This window comes from Malaclemys terrapin, chromosome 4 (genome assembly GCF_027887155.1).
Source record: "Malaclemys terrapin pileata isolate rMalTer1 chromosome 4, rMalTer1.hap1, whole genome shotgun sequence".
In the NCBI taxonomy this organism is placed as follows: domain Eukaryota; kingdom Metazoa; phylum Chordata; order Testudines; family Emydidae; genus Malaclemys; species Malaclemys terrapin.
Window position 1 is genome coordinate 55,075,033 of NC_071508.1, and position 20,832 is coordinate 55,095,864.

The 20,832-nt window shown below is 44.9% G+C and overlaps 2 protein-coding genes across 2 annotated transcripts in view; both read right to left on the reverse strand.

The window, feature by feature from the left end:
* The window catches only part of NRIP3 (nuclear receptor interacting protein 3), a 31,103-nt gene extending 15,693 nt beyond the window's left edge, over nucleotides 1-15,410 (reverse strand). Inside the window, exon 1 of the mRNA XM_054026575.1 lies at nucleotides 15,077-15,410. Within this exon, the coding sequence (XP_053882550.1) occupies nucleotides 15,077-15,250 (174 nt within the window). The 5' untranslated portion in view covers nucleotides 15,251-15,410. The remainder of the gene's footprint in view (nucleotides 1-15,076) is intronic.
* Nucleotides 12,367-13,227, reverse strand: LOC128836360 (cilia- and flagella-associated protein 77-like). Its single transcript, XM_054026574.1, has one exon. It carries the CDS (start codon nucleotides 13,225-13,227, stop codon nucleotides 12,367-12,369), a length of 861 nt encoding a protein of 286 aa, XP_053882549.1.
* Nucleotides 15,411-20,832: the final 5,422 nt, after the last annotated feature.

The window sequence follows — 20,832 nt, forward strand, 5'->3', positions numbered from 1 at the left end:
AGTGGACCTTGGATTTCTCATGCTAAAAGCACAAACTTTAACTGCTTGATCTAAAAAATTAAGCTCCCCAGCTGGCAGCTCTACCATTCTTATTATTTATATGGATCAGCCACTTAAGAGACAAAGACCTACACTATGGTAATGTGGGTTACAAATGCAACTGGACACATCTCTTATCAATGCTAGTTCCTCTGATGTCTGAGGCAAATGCTACCTTCAGTAGGACAAGCATAGCTTGTATGTTCCAGTGCATATGTTATCTAATAAGTTGAAAAGACTCCCTTCAGCATCATTCTGTCCAAGGCTATTACTAATTAATTTGTTTAAACTTTGATTTTCCTTGACTTTCATGTGCAATACAGAGTGAGGAGTGTTAGTCAGAGAGATGAGTCAAATGCTGGAAACAGACACTGAAAATTAAATAATGGTTGCAAAGATCCTGCTGAAAAATGGCAGCCAGACCACTTAAGGAAAGAAAAAGAGAAAAGATCTTTTCAAGCAGAGTTATCATATTCAGTGGTGTCTTCCCCTCACTGCATCTTGGCTGTGCACCCAGTAAAATGTTGAAAACAAAGAAGCAGTTTATTCTGTTTCAGGTGTCATCTCTCCAGCCATCATACTGAACTACACAGTGTTCTTCTGAAGAGTGAAACATTACACAGCATTCAGTAAGTGAAACAAATATGTTGTTATTTTGGTGTGGTCTGGGACAGTAGTGATTTTCCTAAAGCATCGCCAGAGAGCTTTTTTGTTTTGCAACGTCAACCAAAAGCCACAAGAAACCAAAACAAGACATGGGGCAGATCTGGGTCCCATTTTATCTCATTTACCAAAGTTCAGGACTGTCTCCAGTTTTGTCCCTTCTCTAATTTATATACAAAATAGGTGTAATTTAGTTATCTGCATTTCTCGCAGGCCCTCCCCACTGGTTTGGCTTCTGGCTCCTAAAATGACAGGAAAACCCACAAAACAATTTAATTCAGGACACTGAAAAGAGAACCACAATGGAGAGTCTAAGTCTCCTAGATAGAAATTGTTGTGTCCTACTTATGTCAATTGTGCCTAGATACTACAGCAAAGGGTTTTTGAGAGCTAGACAGAGTTCTTCTTTGTGGCAAGCAACTTCTCGCTTCCAGCAAACCACTCATCAAAACTCACTTCTCATATAGCTCATCCAAGAGTAGGTTTTCCCTTTCCCTCATTTTCTGTTATTTCCTATCTTTTGCTTTCTCTCATCCTCATGGTCCATTGTTATTTCTTGTGTTATCTGTCTGATTTTGATGGCAGGCTCCTGGGAGTAGAGATCTTGTCTTTTTGTTTTTCTGTAAGGTGCCAGGAACATACCTAAGATAGTAGGATAGTAATAATATAGAATCCCTCTTTCTAGCCATCTTTGAAACCTGAGTGTACATGCCTAAAGAACTTGATACTGTGGTATTGGTTACTGTTATTATTTTTAAAGCTTTAAAGAGTCAGATGGCATTGGGAACAGGTTAGCTGTCCTGGCAATTAGACAACAGCATCTCCATGGAAATGGCTAAGAACAAAAATTACTAGAGCAGTTAGAAAAGCTGTTTTTATTTTTCTAATCTCAAAAACATCCTGCTGCATGTCATATCTGGAATGTTGAGCAATAGCTGAGTAGTACAGTTGGCCCCCACATATGGCTAATATACCCAGCAGTATAATAGTAAGGCTTAAAAAATAAGAGCTTTGGAAGAGCTGGAACCCTCATGCTTCGGAGCATAAGCCAACATCTTAGCTAATGGGGGATTAGGAAGAAACTGGCCTTGGGAGTAGGATATCCCATAGAGGCATACAACATGGCTTCTTGTACCTTCCTGTGAAGCAGCTGGTACTAGCCACTGTCAGAGAGTGAACTGGACTAGATAGACCACAGCTCTGATCCAGTATGGCAAGTCCTATGCTCCTATTGTCAAGTTACACTGCCGAAAACAAAAAACAAAACAAAACATGTTTTCTGATTTCAAAAATAAGTGCATATCTAATGCTTGTACAGAATAAAAATAAGACGGCATTTGTGTAAGGCTAGCACATGAATCAAAATAGTCTGCTACAACCAGTGTCTTCTAAATTCATTGGGCCAGATCCTCAGCTGAGGTGAACTGGTGTAACTCGATTCAAGTCAATAAAGCTATGCCAATTTACACCAGAGAAGAGTCTGTCCCAGCACAGTAATAGAAACGAGAAGCTGATATTATGGCTTTCTAGATGTTTTTAATGAGGACCATTATCTGTCATGCCTCTGAAGCATCCAGCTGCCATCTTTGAGAGACCCCATTTTGAGCATTACAATGACTGAAATTGTATTGAATACAGTGTGGTGAGGCTGGAAAAGCTACTCAGGAATAGGGTGGGTATTTTACATGGGTGATGGAATGATGAACATGTGAAGTTTGGCTTGATTCCATGAGTTCCCATTCAAATTGTGCCTAATGTATGAAAATCTGTAAATACCTCAGCCTAGGTACGGGGGCCTGTTACTTCCCATCATGTTCCAGGCTCCTGCCAAAAAAAATACTTCACCATGGAGTTCGTGGCTGGCAAAGAAACAAGGCCAAGGAGCCCCTCAGGCACATCATGCTCAAAGTGCTGATTTAGGAGCTCCTCCCAGTCCCTTTCAGAGTTGGATGGTTCCAGTATATGCTGAACAGAGGAAGGACAAACCACATGTGACATTTGCAGTGTTGTAGTCATGCTGGTCCCAGGATATGAGAGAGACAAGGTGAGTGAGGCAATATCTTGTATTGGATCAACATTTTCAGGTCCCTAAGAAGAGCTCTGTGGAGCTCGAAAGCTTGTTTCTTTCGCCAGCAGAATTTGGTCCAATAAAAGATATTATCTCACCCACCTCATCTAAGTGCTCAGATACTTCTGTGAAGAGGGAAGTATAAGAACCTGTATAGAATAGAATAGACTCCTCTCCAGCAGCCCCCATGTGGCCATGCACAAACACACACCGCAATTCCCTGAGCTAGCCCCCCCCCACACACACACATACACACACAGAGACAGAGTGATTCCCTGAGCTAGCTGCTCTCCCCCACTCCCCATGCTCTCCATCCATGGCCATGTCCAGTCCCCTTTTTCCAATCCAGGCCTGGAAGGCACTGAGCTCCTACAAAATGGAGCTCAGGAGTAATTTTGTGACCTACCAGCAGGTGCAGCCACTGGGACTCCTTCTCCAGGGCAGGGAGGAGAGACAATCAGTTTCTATTTGTGTTCTTGGCTCGTTTGCTCTCTTCCTCAGGTCACTGGCCTAAGCTTCTCTTCCCGCAGGGCTAGAGCTGACTGAAAAGCTCCAAGGGACTCAGGAAAAGAAGGATTCAGCTCCAGGGACAGAGGGTGCTAAGTGCAGGAGAGACACTGAGCTGTGCATTTGGAAGCCAGGACCGGAGGCGACTCCCCTTCCTAGCTACACCAAGAGCGGCTGATCTTCTTCCATTTGCATGCTGTAATGTAACATGGAGATGTGTCCTCAAGTGCAGGGCCAACTCCTTCGAGAGTCATGACAGGATGGAGTGCAGGAAGGGGTGTTAACCACCTTAGGGCAATATGGCGACAATATAGAAACGTTGGGACAAGGCTCCCTTCATTTCAGAGTTAACATGCTTAGCACTCTGCCTAGCGATTTCTTAACATGTACCTCCAGCATGTCATTACAAATTATTCCACATCAATTCTATGGCATTTTGATTTTTTTCTCTCTGAAAAATACTTACCTTTAATCATACAGGGTGTTTCACTGGAGAGGTTTCTCTAGGCCTGATCTTGAAAGGTCTACTGGCCACTACAACCCTCCAACCAAGCCAAAGAGAAATGTACCAGCAAGTGCTCAATATTTCTCAGAATTAGGCCCTCAGCGGAGACGAAGGATGGTCTTGTGGCTACAGCACAAGACAGGGATGGCTGGACATCTGGGTTCAATTCCTGGCTTTGCCACAGACTACCTGTGTGACCAAGGCATTTAATGTCTCAGTTCTCCTTCTGTCAAATGGAGATGATAGCACTTCCTGAGTCTGTCTTGTCCCTTTAGAATATAAACCTCTTAGGGTACAGGCAGTGTCGAGCACAATGAGACCTAGCTGGGGCCTAGACACTACTGTAAAATATGTGATCAGATGGATTTACTTCATAAGCCAGCCCTTCTTGGAAATATCACAATGTAGGTCATCTTTCTCCTCCCTCTTGAGGATTTGCTAACAAGTCACAGACAGCCTCCAGTGTACATATATTGCCTGACTATTAACCACTAACCAGAACAGATAAAGCTCTGTCATTTATAGTTCTGACACTGTACAAGCCTGAGAACCATTGTTTTTACTTGTTCAAAGTATCAGCCAAGCAGTCAAAGAGCGATTGAGTGTCTATGTAGCTGAAGGAAAGTTTATTAAAGAACAAGAAAATAAAAATATGACCAAATAACTATAAAATGAATTTGCTAAATGTCACTTTTAGGCCTGGTCTACACTAGGAGTTTGTCTCGAATTTAGCAGCGTTAAACCGAATTAACCCTGCACTCGTACACACAACGAAGCCCTTTACTTTGACATAAAGGGCTCTTAATATCAGTATCTGTACTGCTCCCCGACAAGGGGAGTAGCGCTGAAATCGATATTGCCATTTCGGATTAGGGTTAGTGTGGCCGCAATTCGACAGTATTGACCTCCAGGAGCTATCCAACAGTGCACCATTGTGACCTCTCTGGACAGCAATCTGAACTTGGATGCACTGGCCAGGTAGACAGGAAAAGCCCCGTGAACTTTTGAATTACATTTCCTATTTGACCACTGTGCAGAGCACAGGTGACCATACAGAGCTCATCAACACAGGTAACCACGCAGTCCGAGAATCGAAAAAGAGCACCAGCATGGACTGTACGGGAGGTACTGGATCTGATCGCTATATGGGGAGAGGATTCAGTGCTAGCAGAACTACATTCCAAAAGACGAAATGCCAAAACATTTGAAAAAATCTCCAAGGGCATGATGGAGAGAGGCCACAATAGGGACTCACTACAGTGCCGCGTGAAAGTTAAGGAGCTCAGACAAGCCTATCAAAAAACAAAGGAGGCAAACGGTCGCTCCGGGTCAGAGCTGCAGACATGCTGCTTCTATGCTGAGCTGCATGCAATTCTGGGGGGGGCTGCCACCACTACCCCACCTCTGACCGTGGATTCCAAGGCGGGGGTAATCTCAGCCATGCCTGAAGATTCTGTGGAGGAGGAGGAGGAGGAGGACGATGACGACGACGAGCTTGCGGAGAGCACACAGCACTCCGTTCTCCCCAACAGCCAGGATCTTTTTCTCAGCCTGACTGAAGCACCCTCCCAACCCCCAGACAATGAGGCCATGCAAGGGACCTCCGGTGAGTGTACCTTTGTAAATATAAAACATAGTTTAAAAGCAAGCATTTTTTAATGATTAATTTGCCCTGAGGACTTGGGATGCATTCGCGGCCAGTGCAGCTACTGGAAAAGTCTGTTAACGTGTCTGGGGATGGAGCAGAAATCCTCCAGGGACATCTCCATTAAGCTCTCCTGGAGGTACTCCAAAAGCCTTTCCACAAGGTTTCTTGGCAGTGGAGCCTTATTCCGTCCTCCATGGTAGGACACTTGACCACGCCATGCTAGTCGCAAGTAATCTGGTATCATTGCATGACAAAGTCTGGCAGCGTATGGTCCCGGTGTTTGCTGGCATTCAAGCAACATCTGTTCTTTATCTTGCTGTGTTATCCTCAGGAGAGTGATATCGTTCATGGTAACCTGGTTGAAATATGGGAATTTAATTAAGGGGACAGAGGTGGCCGTTCCTACTGGGCTGTTTGCCTGTGGCTGAAAAGAAATCCTTCCCTGCAGTTAGCCAAGCGGGGGCGGGTGGGGGATCTTCCCTGATACCAGCCACGCGGTGGGGGGAGGGATAAAGCGATCATCCCAGAGAATTGGATGGGGGAGGGGTTAGTTTGGTTTCTGCTGCTGCACGTTAATAGGAAAACCGCAGCACTCAACGGGCTTTGCTTGGTATGTGGGAAAGGAGGGCACTGCTTGTAGGAAAGCTGCAGAAGCCGAAAGACAATGGCTTACCATGGCCGCATGCAAGCCGAATTCTGTTGCCCGGACCTGCATCTGTGCTCTCTAACACCAAAGCCACAGGCACTCAATATTAAGAAGCAAAATGCGACCTTGTACCGAAATCACATGTGCTATGTCATGTGAATAGTGTTGTTCACCGTGAAAGAGTATAAGCATTGTTCTGTAAAATGTATCTTTTTAAATACTTCTCTCCCTTTTTTCCCTCCCTCCCGCAGCTGCAAATTTTTCAAGCCTCCCTCCTCCGTCCCGAAGGCTATCTCAGATAAGGTGGTGAAAAAAACGGACACGAGATGAAATGTTCTCTGAAATCATGGAATCAATCAGCAATGAAAGAGCTCATCTGAATGAATGGAAGGACATGGTATCAAAGTATAGGAAAGATGCCAGTGAACATGAGGACAGGAGGGACCAACGTGAGGACATGAGGAACCAACGTGAGGACAGACGGGACCAACATGAGGAGAGGAGAGACGCTCGAGATGAGAGGTGGCGGGATGCAATGCTGGGGCTGCTGTGTGAGCAAACTCACATGCTCCAGTGTCTGGTGGAGCTTCAGGAATGGCAGCAGGATCACAGACTGCCACTGCAGCCACTGTATAACCTCCCTCCCCCCTCACCATGCTCCATAGCCTCCTCACCCAGACGTGTAAGAACACGGGGGGGGGGGGCAGAGGCTCCGTGCACCCTCCCACTCCACCCCAATGGACAGCCCAACCAAAAGGCTGTCATTATATTGAACTTTTTTATTGTCCTTTTCCTTCCCTTCTATCCTCCTCCCAAACCCCACCCGGGCTACCTTGTCAGTTCTCTCCCTCTTTTTATAATCAATTAATAAAGAATGCATGATTTTTAAATGATAGTGACTTTATTTCCTTTGAAAGCAAGCTGGGATCGAAGGGGGAGGGTGGGTTGTTTACAGAGAATGAGTCAATCAAGAGGGTAGGTTTTCATTCAGGAGAAACAAACAGAACTTTCACACGGTAGCCTGGCCAGTCATGAAACTGGTTTCAATACTTCTCTGATGTGCAGTGCTTCCTGGTGTGCTCTTCTAATCGCCCTAGTGTCTGGCTGGGCGTAATCAGTGGCCAGGCGATTTGCCTCAGCCTCCCACCCCGCCATAAAGGTCTCCCCCTTACTCTCACAGAGATTGTAGAGCACACAGCAAGCAGCAGTAACAATGGGGATATTGGTTTGGCTGAGGTCTGAGCGAGTCAGTAAAGTGTGCCAGTGACCTTTTAAATGTCCAAATGCACATTCTACCACCATTCTGCACTTGCTCAGCCTGTAGTTGAACAGGTCCTGACTACTGTCCAGGCTGCCTGTGTATGGCTTCATGAGCCATGGCATTAAGGGGTAGGCTGGGTCCCCAAGGATAACTATGGCATTTCAACATCCCCAACTGTTATTTTCTGGTCTGGGAAGTAAGTCCCTTGCTGCAGCCGTTTAAACAGAGTAGTGTTCCTGAAGATGCGAGCATCATGAACCCTTCCCGGCCATCCCACGTTGATGTTGGTGAAACATCCCTTGTGATCCACCAGTGCTTGCAGCATCATTGAAAAGTACCCCTTGCAGTTTACGAACTGGCTGCCCTGGTGCTCCGGTGCCAAGATAGGGATATGGGTTCCATCTATCGCCCCACCACAGTTAGGGAATCCCATTGCAGCAAAGCCATCCACTATGGCCTGCACGTTTCCCAGAGTCACTACTCTTGATATCACCAGGTCTTTGATTGCCCTGGCAACTTGGATCACAGCAGCCTCCACAGTAGATTTGCCCACTCCAAATTGATTCCCGACTGACCGGTAGCTGTCTGGCGTTGCATGCGTCCACAGGGCTATCGCCACTCGCTTCTCAACTGTGAAGGCTGCTCTCATCTTGGTATTCTGGTGCTTCAGGGCAGGGGAAAGCAAGTCACAAAGTTCCATGAAAGTGCCCTTACGCATGTGAAAGTTTCGCAGCCACTGGGAATCATCCCACACCTGCAACACTATGCGGTCCCACCAGTCTGTGCTTGTTTCCTGGGCCCAGAATCGGCGTTCCACGGCATGAACCTGCCCCATTAACAGCATGATCTCCAAAGCGCCGGGGCCTGCGGTTTGATAGAATTCCATGTCCATGTCCTCATCACTCTCGTCGCCGTGCTGCCATAGCCTACTCCTCGTCGCCTGGTTTTGCAGGTTCTGGTTCAGCATAAACTGCACGATAACGCGCGAGGTGTTTACAATGTTCATGACTGCTGTCTTGAGCTGAGCGGGCTCCACGCTTGCCACGGTATGGCGTCTGCACTGTTCACCCAGGAAAAAGGTGCGAAACGGTTGTCTGCCGTTGCTTTCCCAGAGGGAGGGGGAAGATGTACCCAGAACCACGTGCGACAATGTTTTTGGCCCCATCAGGCATGGGGATCTCAACCCAAAATTCCAATGGGTGGAGGAGACTGCGGGAACTATGGGATAGCTATGGGATAGCTACCCACAGTGCAACACTCCGGAAATCGACACTAGCCCCGGTACATGGACGCACACCGCCGAATTAAAGTGCTTAGTTTGGCCGCATACATTCGACTTTATACAATCTGTTGCCAAAAACCAATTTCTGTAAAGTCGGAATAATCCCATAGTGTAGACATACCCCTAGTCAGGTAGGCAAGGCTGCATCAGAACAGAACTGAGAAATAAACAAAGAAACCAAAAACCCCAACCCTTGGATCCAAGCATTCATAAAAAGCAAATAGTAGGAAAATTACACACAAGGCTCTAAATGTGATGTTTCAGCCCCTATAGTATTTTATGCAACACAAATATCCCCGCTTACATTTCTGGCCTGCCTTTCACATCTAGATCTCCAGGGGGCATCCAATCAATCAAGCAGTTCTACCAATCAAAAGGCCCAGTTGTCCCCTCAATTCATACCGGGCTTGGGGGACATGCAGAATGCTAGTTCAACAGCACAATCTCCATTTACTGTAATCCTGGAGTGGGGAGCACAGCAGGGACTGGGCTCTGTGGATTGCAAAGGGGCCAGCCAGGGAGGGAATGTGGAATAGCTATACTACAGGAAAATCAACACACACACAAGTGCTGTGGCTTGGGGGCAACAGATCAGAAGTCTCAGAGTACAGTTCTGGAGGGAATCATGCTCCCATGGGGGCTAGGATGCCGTGGAAAGCCCTAGATCTGTATGCGGATAGCCTTGGATACTGATGCATAAGGCTGAACACCCTATTTCTGGGGATGGGGCAAACCCTATCCCCAATGAAACAATTGAGAGGTAACGCTGCAAAACAAAATCTCCAGAGTGCACTGCCCCCTATGCAGGACAGAGAAAGACCTGCTGGAAGGAATATGGCCCAGTCCTTAGCTCTAATGAGGTGTCAGAGGAATCAATGTACGTTTTTATTTCTTCACTTTTCTCCTCCCAATTTCCCCAGCTGTATTTGGCTTTTAACTGCCCTTTATAGCCCTCTCACTTCTATAGGTGGCTCCTCACAGAATCAATCCCCTTGGGGACAGCTACTGAATCTATTCCCCTTTGATGCCATAATGCAGGTCTCCCTTCACCAATCCCCTTCCATACACGGAAGCCCACTATTGTTGAATGCTGCTGGTATATGTTTTTGGAACTAAACGAGGTCCCTCCCAAATGTACATTTGTGCTCTCTTTGCCTTCAACTCCTCCTCCTGCTCCACCCATGTCTCCCCTTAGACAGCCTCTTTGTATTCTTCTTGCATGGTCATCTTCACACCTTCCCCCCCTTCCACTTGGACTCAACTACCTTTTCTCTGCATCAAACCCTGTCCTCTCTTTTTCAAATGCTCTTCTCCCTCACAGCCTTTCAAGGACAGCATCTGCAAGACTCCATGCTTTCTTCACCACCTGTACCATCAGCTAGTGTATCATCTCGATCTGAACTGTTTTGCTTGTGATTGAACTAGACTGTACTCTCCTGGAGGCAAGGCCTGTGTCGCTTTGTATCTTTTCACAGGGTTTAGCATACTGAAGCACTTGACAAATAATAATAAAGATCAGGGAAGTATTTTTAGTGCTGTTCTATCCCAGCGGCTAGAGTAGGGAAAAGCTAGGGAACTTAATTATAGAAATTTCCACCCTTGCCCAGCATCTTATTTACTCAACAGGGTCCAAATTACTCAACAGGTGCCTCTCCCCCAGCCCAGCCCAGCCAGAGCTGCTGCAGCCAGGGAGAGGCGCCTCTCACCCGGCCCCAAGCAGCTCCAGTGAGAGAAGGCTGAGGGGAGTCCACCCCAAACCCTTCATCCCCTACCCAACTCTAGAGCCCATACCCCCAGCTGGAGCCCTCATCCCCCTGCACCCCAATCCTATGCCCCAGCCCTAAGCCCCCTCCCCACCCTGAACCCCTCATCCCCAGCCCCACCCCAGAACCTTCATCTCTAGTCAGAGCCCTCACCCAACCCTCTGTCCCCTCCCGCACCCTAAACTCCTCATCCCCAACCCTACTCCAGAGCCCGCACCCCCAGCCAGAGTCCTCATCTTCCCACACCCCAATCCTCTGGCCTAGCCCTAAGCCGCCTCCTACACCCTAATCCCCAGCCCACCCCAGAGCCTGCACCCCCAGCCAGAGCCCTTATCATCCTACACCCCAATCCAGGGAGTCACTGCTGCAAGGTGGGTGTAGGATGGGCTCGTTCTCCAGCTACTGCAGCCTCCCGTCTGCACCAGGCAGGATTAGGAGCGAGGTGGTGGAGGGGCCATATAGGTAATGGTGGGTCACAAAAAAAGACAAAATGCAGCTGCTGGGTCAGCTTAGTGAAAAGTCTGGGAACCACAGGTCTGCTCCACACACTGTTCTCAGGACTGTATGGTAAGGTATGTGTGTGGTCAAGATACCAGTCTGTTGGTCAGCTTTCACAGATGGACTTTTGGTGCTAGCAAGGATTCTTGCTCTATGGTTGTCTAGAGAAGGAGAGAAGTCAAAGGGGTAAAATTGAACCGCGGTGCACAATAACTTTTGGATTGTGAGTCACCATTCAGCTGTTTGGGAGGAAAACCACCCAATTCATGAGGGTTTCCTGTCCATCTTCAGGCTTTCGATTAGAGCGATGATGACAATGTATTAGTGGCAAATAAACTAATACTTATAACATTACATTTAAATATATCTGCCAAAATCCAATATGTGCTAAGATACAGTCAACCTTCTGTTATACAAATGAAATGGAGGATACAAAAATAATTTAGATTCATTGGCTAGCAGGTACCAGAAAATGTACATTTTTCACTGTATTTGATACCTGCTATTGAATAATGAAAGTCCAGAGAAATGAAATTTGACTGTATGGGAAGGGAAAAATACAGAGAAGAAATCCATATTCTTCTAACACACTTGCAGATGTCAGATTAAAATCACTGCCACCTATTATTCAGAGATTTCCTGTATGTAACACTATCATCTATTAGAAGCAGGCCCATTCTGAGTTCATGCACGTTACAGGTGTTGCTGTTCTTAAGGCACCTTAAGAAGGCAAAAGCAGCTTGAAAGATTTACAGGTTTTCAATACTTCAGGGTGCTAGTAATTTATTAAATACACTAATAAACATTACCCATGGGCGGTTTCACAGTGCTAGGAGAAGTAACTTGGGCCAAAAGGAGTTAATTCAAACAAAAGAATACACTGAAAAATGTTTGAGGAAGAATATCAAGAATTAAACCAGTTATTATTTGTGCATATCAAACTCCAAGGAAGAAAGAGGCTGCTGCATCGTCAGTGGAAGTATTGCAAAACTGTGTTATGTAATAAACATGGCCGGAAAAGCTTTCTGACAGCAGTCAAAATTAGGATGGCAAGGCACTATTGACCTGATTTTCACATGTGCTCAGCACCTCTGAAAATCAGGCTGTATAATGTCAAATCTAGAGTGGAGGAGAACTGCACTATAATATTATCAGTCGAAGATTTGATCTGACTATTGTGGGAAAAATTCTGAGTTGTCATTAAAAATGTTCACCAGTTTGTAATAATGAGAGTGGATAACATCTAGCACCACTCCACCTTCAATCACCCTCTTTTCTTTTGGGTTGTAGTTTACCCCTTGTTTTTTGTTACCAAGGCCAGTGAAAAGCTCTTACAGACAATTGGGTATTAATATGGCCAGCCAGTTACCTGAAAAGCTATTAAGAATTTCTATATATTTGATCACTGCCGCTGTTCTCTTTCAGACCTGAAATGAGAATATTCTATTTTATTACATAATTTATAATAATTTAACCTATCGAGTTTTCAGCTGCTTGTATAAATGCCCTGGGCAAATATTCCACATCGTACTCCAGCTTCTGACTGGTGGACTTTGAAAGCCTTCTCCCGATCTCCTTGGCTTGGGAAGGTATCGAGATGACGACCCACTTTCTCAAAGTGGGGCAAATGCCAAAGTGGGTCTGGCTTCATGGGCGGTTTGTATTTCTTCAGCAGAGTGGAATACGTTTCGTATACTTTCCCCCGCCGTCTTATTTTCTGTTTTGCCTTATGATGAGCTTCGGCTGCTGCTCGTTGTCCCTCCATCCAAAGCTCCTTGTACTTGTGCTGAAAAACATCTATGATAGGGGTGGATGGGCGAGCTGGCATTCCATAGGTCATGGCATCAGGGAGGCGCGGCGGGTCCCTTTTAAAGTGACGCTCATCATCTTCTGGACGGCGGATGTCATGGATTTGGCGGTACCGGTAGTGTTCCTTTGTTGTGACAAGACCAGCTATGACTGCTCCACGGTTCATGGCAACAAAATCACGCGGCAGCTCTTTTGTGGCCTTGCTAATGGGTTTCACTGAGTTCCAGTGGCCTATTGCTTCAGGAACTCCCCCATCGGTCCCACAAAGGGTTAGTCCATACACAAAATCAGATCCGGGCAACTGTGTGCACCTTGAGCGAGTCTTTCCTAGCTCTGGCTTGAGGATGAGGTGGTTCTGGAGCATGGTGTCCCTCACTACTCCAACTCTCTCGTTTTCCATCCCGGGCCGGAGCTCAGCCATTCTCAAGGGCAGCAGGGGAGGGGGACAGATAACGTTAGCACTGTGCCTCTTTTTCAGTCTCTGAAAAAGTTTAGGACTCCTAGATGCTTCCATTGCTGATTGACGAGAAACTAGCATAGATAGTCGTTCCCACTCTCTCATGTGATGAGGACAACTCAGCTTGTTAATCCTGCACGTGTAACTTGAGGCTCTGGTGACATCACAAACATACAATCTGTATTGTTATGATTTATTAGGTCATCAGACCCACGTATTTATTGCTTGCCATTCAGTCACCATTTCCAGCAGTAGGAGGTAGATGGCTGTGGCTGAATTGTTAGTGCTCGCTGAAGAGAAGGAGCGAAAGCCCCTGCTGGAGCCAGCATGACAGATATAGCGATGGTTTGGAATGAAGGGAGGGAATTTCTCTATGTCTAGGGGAGTTCGTTCCCTCTCGCTGGATGCTGCTAATCCAGCCCTGACAACAATGACTTGTCATCACTAGACAAGAATACTTCCAAAGAGCAATATTTTTCCTTCTTTTATACATCAAGTTATAACAATTGCTACTGTATGTATCAAAAAGCTTTCCAGACCAGGATACCTCAAATGCCTCTAAAAGGCCTGAATCTTTCACGGGTTACACATTTCAAACATTGACAGGCACTGATAGATATGGCACTAGACACAGAAGTCAGCACACCTGGGTTCGATCCTTGGCTCTGCTGCTAACCTGCTCATTAAGAGCCATAGTAAATCTCTCAGTGCCTCCATCTCCCGTCCCACTCTTTGTTTCTGTAATCTGTTTAGACTGTAAACTCTTCAGGGCCAGGACTGTCTCTCAGTGCCTACCAATACAGGGGTTTCTAGACTCTATTGTAATACTAATAATAATACTACAGTGTTAGGCTCTTTATAAATATCTAAAATAAATAATAGCACAATTCAATGTTGACTTGAAAAGCGCTTTCCAAGTCTGGACGCAGGAGTCCCCCTTATGCAGGAATTTCTAGTCACCCTGAATTGTGCCCAAGTGTGAATTCTATGATGTCAAACAAATCTCTGTTATGCACAATGCAGAGAACACCAAACTCATTCTATTGGTTACCTACGTATAGATCTAAGGCAAAGTTTCCAAGCAGAAAGACTAGGTTAGAACAAAATTAATTTGCCAAAATAATAAGGAAGTTCAGCTTCTTCAGTTAACCTACTGTGAGATATTGCAGCACTCGGACATACTGTATGTTATATACTCCAAGATCTAGATTCAATGGGGAAGTGATATTCAGCTTTTACATTACATGTTGGGAGTTTTGTTCATTTACACCAGAACTTTAAATGTTCTATTTTATCTTTATTCCTATTCAAAGAAAGCAAGGAAGTTTTTATTTATTAGCTTTTAGAAGGAAGCCAGTTCTTCCGGAAATGGGAGGTGATGTTCTATACTGTACACCATTTACCCAATAACACAGATTATCTCAAATATGTGTTTATAGCCTGAATATGAAATCTCAATGAAAGGAAATTAAACTGCATAGACAGAAAACATTGAGCAAAGTTTATTCTCAACAATTTTATAATTTTTAAATACCAAAGTGATTCTATGTTTTACCAAATATATATATATATAAAAATGTGAAGCCATTTTGATGTACTCCAATATAACGAAAGCATTCTGAACTGGTAAAATTTTATCTATTTTGTTAAAATTGTTTTTAGGTCTGAGATACAGACCTGTAAAGGAGATTAGTAGTGAAAAGGCTAACAACCTCACCAGGAGCAACTAAAATCATATTTCCACTTCCTTTTTCTATATACAAGAGCCTCATAGTCCTGCTAATTTACCACTGCTTCCACAGGCAACCAAGTTCATTATCCTCTTAACATAAAAACGTATCTAAGGGGATATCTAAGGGGTGGGGGGGAGCAATACATGCCAGCCTCCTAAATATAGCTTTTCCTTATTAATTGAAAAAAAAAATCTTACAGTGTCTTTGGAAGTCCCCAGTTTCTTCAGTCCATCCAGAGGTAGCAGATCAGCTGAATCCTTGTGAATAAACTGCACTGCCTGCTTCATTCTCCTCTGTTGTCGGAGAGATGCAGCTTCCCTCATCTCCACTTCCTTTCGACTAGGCTCAGTAAGGATACCTGAATAGAACATCTTTCAGACCGTGTGCCTCTCACTCTCTCGCTCTCTGAAGACGTTACACTCCTGTATAAAAATGAGCAGTGAAATGATCTATTGTCTGCACTTATAACTGAAGCCTCATGACGTTTGGAGACCAGCAGGTACTCCAGCCAGTGCAATGTAGTAAAGGAGGGGTTAGGCACATTGCAATATGCTGCACAAACAACATAGGTTTGTTCAGTCTCAGTCTAGAGGAACAATCAGCATGCTTACTCCTCATTGGCTCCTCTGCAAGGGAGATCTGGAATGACAAAAGAACATTAGCCATAGGCTACCTGCCTTTCACATACACACTGCTAGGAGACTCCGAGTGGGTTGTTAAAAAAAAAAGAAAGAAACATTTCACAAAATGAGAGTTTGCAAGTGGAACCAGTTTGTTTTCTAATAAAACAAATGTGGGTCTTTAAACAAAAATAAAGCAGAGATGTGTGCAATAAGCAATATAGGGGTGGCTCTTAAAAGCTTGCCAGGTGCCTTTGATAACTAAGGGCCACATTATGCCTTTAGGTACTGCCCTGTGCAAGGGGCAATGTGCAAACTGCACTATCTAGAAGTAGCCCTTGGAGACACTGTGATACAGTGACACCCCCTGAGGCATAACCACTCCCCTCCTGTACTGAGTGAGCGGAGGAATCTGCTACAGCCCTTTACAGGTAATTGCTGATTGACACCATGTGAGGAAGAGCCCTCCCACACCTGCCCAGGTGGTGGGAGGGTTGAAGGGGAAATATGGGCACACAATCCCCTGCTCTCCCACCTGTATCTGGTGCCGTGGTCTGGGTAGGTTTCACGTGGCCATGCTGGCGTGTGTGGCCTGGCCTTACTCCCTGTGCAGCCATTAGACCCAGGCTCTTAACTATCTGCACTCTGATATGCTAAGTAGCTGCAGCACTGGACGTGTGTCATGGTAATACTGCAGGTACTGAGGCCAGCTTATCTGTATCCATTCCTCTTATGAGAAACTGGGAAGATTTTAAGGACCATCAGTATATGTGGATTTGTTTCAATATATCCAAGGAGTTTCACATGAGATTTCGCATGCTGAAGACAGACAACATGTTTATTATTATCAAAAGAGCCTGAACATTTGAACACAACAGCTTAGCCAGCCATGCAGTTTACATTGCACAGAACGGAGGCTGAAGACCAGAATTATTTTTTAATTTTTTGTGTTTGAAAACATGAGTAGGTTTTCTGGTTGGATTGTACATAAGGAGGAAAAAGAGCTATATTTGCATGGTTTTGATCAAACATCATTTTTTACTCAGTAATAAATATAATGCCTGTGCATGCACAGAAAGCACGAGGCAGGGCTGATGCTTATGACATGCATGTCTAAATATTTAGAACAGTCTGCATGGGTTCCACACATTGTAGAAACAGTAAGATCCTTGCCATCATCTTCCACCTAAACAGAACCTTAACTCCCTTGGGTCACACACAGGGCTTCATTCTCTCACCCGGGACACAGCTCCTAACTCAGATTTTTATGTAGCCTTCATAGGGGTTTCACAAGTTTCTGTTTGTCACAGTTTACCAGCAAAAAGGAATGGGGGAGGCAGGGAGAAATACCCCAGAAAGTGACCAAAAATAAGTGGAGATGGGGGTAAGAAGTAAAAAAAACCTGACCAACCAGGGAAAGACAAGTTTATCGCCTCTTGAAGAAACTGAGCTAATTATTTCTTTAAAGAAGAAAAAAAGGCAGGGCAGTAGGTAAACGGGCTGTAAATCACACAGGTTTATATAGTACCTCACTCCACAAGTACCTCTGAATAGTACCTCACTCCACAAGTGGTCTTATTAAAGTAAATGCAGGAAGGTGCTACATAACGAGAGGAAGGGGATCAGAATGTGGCTCAGAGTGAGCCAGAGTGGGAGCAGCAGTCACCCATCCCGCCTACCTTACCCCCATCCCCTCATATAATCAGTCCGGTTGCAGCAATGTAGCATTAATCTCATATTAATTTATATTAGCACATTTAAACCTTAATACAGTTTCACTGCCAGGAAGGTGCTGAAGGCTAACAGGAGACCGTTCGTTCAGGATAGCTCCCAGCCGATGATGACAGGAAGACCAACTGTGACTTATGACAGAGTGAGAAATTATCCAAACATTTACATCAAACCCCTCCCCCCCCCCAGCCCCACTGACATTCCATAAGCCATATGATTCAGAGAGCAACAGATACGCTGGGTCCAAAGACATCGCCTCTCTTCCAAGACAAAGAGTTACATTGATGTCAAGAGTCTCCTGGAGGCATGCTGCTCACGTCAGCGTACACCGCTGCTCTGTGCTGATGCTCGGGAGGAGGAGCCCCTTGGATAAGCTCAGGCCTCTGAGCTCTGTAACCAATTTAGTACAGCGTGCAACTGCATAGTCATCCTACCTAAGCCACTTTATAACGTGACCCCAGGCTCCCGAAGAAGGGCAAATAGAATGCAGAATGCTCTGACGTGCAAGGCGTTTCTTTCCCATTCTTGACTGAAAAGGCCATTGAAGTGGGAATTGACCTGAGCATTCAGCAAGTCTGTGTCTGTGCTGAAAGAGAACGACAAAAACATCCCCAACGGGCAAAACAGCTTGACCACGGATGAGGATAAAAGCACCTTATTTTTCACCTTAAAAACTATTTGGCACTCAGCCAGTTGATTAAATAAAGATGTTTAATTATCTCTGTGCCATCCCTAAGGCAAGAGAGGGGACAATAAAACAAAGGCTCATATTAAAAGCAGTGTGTGAATTCTATATAAAAGGAGCCACACTGCAGAAGCATTCTGTGTCTAGCTGTATTAGCAACTGCCCAGTTAGCGCTGACTCACAGCAAGAAGAGCATCTGCATCAAAGCTGAGCTATCAGGTGGAGTACTAAAATAAAAGCTTCTATTACAGCTCCAAGGTACAGTTTACTTATTAATCTGGCAAACAAACAAGTCCCGCAAATTCACTTACACCATCCACATGTTATAAATATACCTTACGCCAACAGATGAGCAGAAAATGTGCCCAATAAGATTAAATCTTTGTGCTTTAGGGCAATTTATAGGATAAAAAAGGTCTTTGGATTGACCCCCTTTCCTAGATGTTAAAGAGGAGGAAAAAAGCAACAAATCATCTATGTAATCAAAATATGCTGTATCCAGAGCAGTACATAAGTTTTTCCCTGTATTTTTAAACACACTCGTTAGCTTTTGTTACATACAAACAAACGATCAACTCAGATTAGCCAAATGTATTCCTTCCTCCAAGTTTGGTATGTTTAAATCAGAAAATACTTTAGCAAAGGTCTCTTTCTGCTGGACAAAGGTGTTTCCATGGAAGAACTAGCTTTTATGGGAGTAAGGCCTCAAAGGGTACGTCTACACTGCAAACAAAAACAAAACCCTGCAGCAGCGTCTCTAAGAGCCCAGATCTACAAACGTGGGCTCACACTATGGTGCTAAAAATAGCTGTTCTGGCTCAGGCAGGCTGGATGTCCCTTTTCAGGCTTCAAAGCCAGAGCCAGAACATCTACTATTTTTATCGCATCTGTAGACCTGGGCTCTGTGACTCGCTGAAGTGGGGTTGGTTTTTGTTTTGTTTGGTTGGGGTTTTTTTGCAGGGTAGACATACCCAAAGTTCATCGAGATCTTTCTCCCTGTTTCCTGACTCCAAAGTGGCATGAAACCAAGGCTGCCATCACCAGAAAACTTGAACCAGCCTGCTATCAAACACGTTCTCTTCTAATTTTGGAGGAATTCATCCCCTCTTCCATGAAGCTGCCAGAGAGTCTGGCCAAAACAACGAGTGCCTTTGTAAGGTGTGGTGGTTGACAAGCCTCCTAACATTGATTATGGGCTATTTTTAGAGGGGACAGGAAAGGATCTTGCAGCTAGACTACATCCTTCCCAATGAAATACATTCACATTTGCAAAGGGAAAAAAATAAGTGCCCCACACAGCTCTGTGAATCCAGCTCCAGCACTTGCAGCAGCAGGTGCTTCCATTTGTGCATGGATTGACGACGTGTGTAGTTTTCCCAGTGTTTGACAACAGTCTTTCTTCTGACTCATTTTCTCTGCTGGGGGTTTCTGAAGGGAGCTGCTGGGGCGCAGTAACAGAAGATTGGAGGCTGATACTTTGATTTTCCTCAAGCAATGGCAGCTTGTCAGAAAACAAAGAGAAAGTCATTTCACATCACAGCCTATATCTAAAACTCAGCTGGAAATCTGGGAGTTTCACAGCTGCAGACATGGACAGGCTGTATATGCTGGAGAGCAAAGGCAGGCTGCTGGTGATGCTTCGAACATCAGCAGCCTACGATCTGAAATGGGGAGAAGCACCTGTGCCCTCTCCTGCACTCAAGGCATTGGCCAGATTGGCAAAATCAAAGCCCAACACCTCTGCCCCCAGTCCCCAAGCCAGTCCCAAGGGCATGAGGGACTCCTGCTCTCTTCTTTTCAATGTCAACTTCACTGTCATGCTTCTGATGTCCTGAGATTGTTTGTCCCAATTCTTTCAGATTAGGAGGTTGGATGGGTATGTGGATAATCAAGTTGTCTGTTGTTTGCATTCCTTGCTGAAAAGGGAACTTAAACCAGACTCAGTGAGTTTCACTCAGGGCTTGTCTAAACACAGACGTTGCAGCATGTGAGATGTTAAACCGATTTTGTTAAACCAGTGCAATGCTGCGCATCAGTTTAAAGCTGGCTTATATTGGTTTCGTTTGCACCTGTGCTTTATAGCTCACATCTGGGAAGAAAGGCTGGGGGGCTTTACTCAGACCCTTTCATCTCCCCTCCCAGTGGCGAGTAAAAATGGACAGAGATGGTGCTTGGTCTTCGTATGATTTTTCATCTCTCCTTTAAGAAATAGGGTGTTAGTAACAGCCACATCTTAAACTGACTCTTGTCAAGATAAAATGCTGCAGGAAACAGAAGAATCCAGGCAAGAAAAGGACAGAGTAGTTTATACTACTGGAAACTGAAGTGAAGGTAGATTGGAGTCCCAGAAAGAGCAATTTACTTCTGAAATGAAGACAAATTTCACAGAAAGAGATAGAGCGCAGAGTAAAGACTATGAAAGTCCACCAAGTGCAACCAGATGAACTGGAGTGGAGAAATAAATTATTCTGTCTGAGACAGAAAAGGGTCAGATGCAGTGTAATCACTCCAACAATTGAGATAATTCAAAGATTAGAAAGGATGTATTTTCTATATGGGTTTGTTACAAAAGTTCTTAAAATTTTAGTTGTTTTTTTAATCAAGTAATAAGAAAGTTGATTATTTATGTCAAGAACTACAAAATCTATGGAGTTGGAAAATGCTATACTATAGGAAGGCGTAAGCAGTATTAGGTCTGTGGCTATCAAGATTAAGAATTCCAGTTTATCCGGTTCCAGCCAGTAGCCATGGGTCACGACCTGAAGTTTCAGTGGATAAACAGATAAAGGAGCTTCCAGAACTGGGCTAAAGAGCTCATTCACAAACATGAACATGCCTGTCTAGATAACTGTTCCTAATGGCAGATTTGCCCATTTACCTTTGGCACAATTGGAGCCTTCTCTCCATATCTTTTATA

Bases quoted from the DNA above. Each gene is read 5' to 3' on its own strand.
- LOC128836360 (XM_054026574.1), bottom strand. From the start codon at position 13,227: ATGCTAGTTTCTCGTCAATCAGCAATGGAAGCATCTAGGAGTCCTAAA.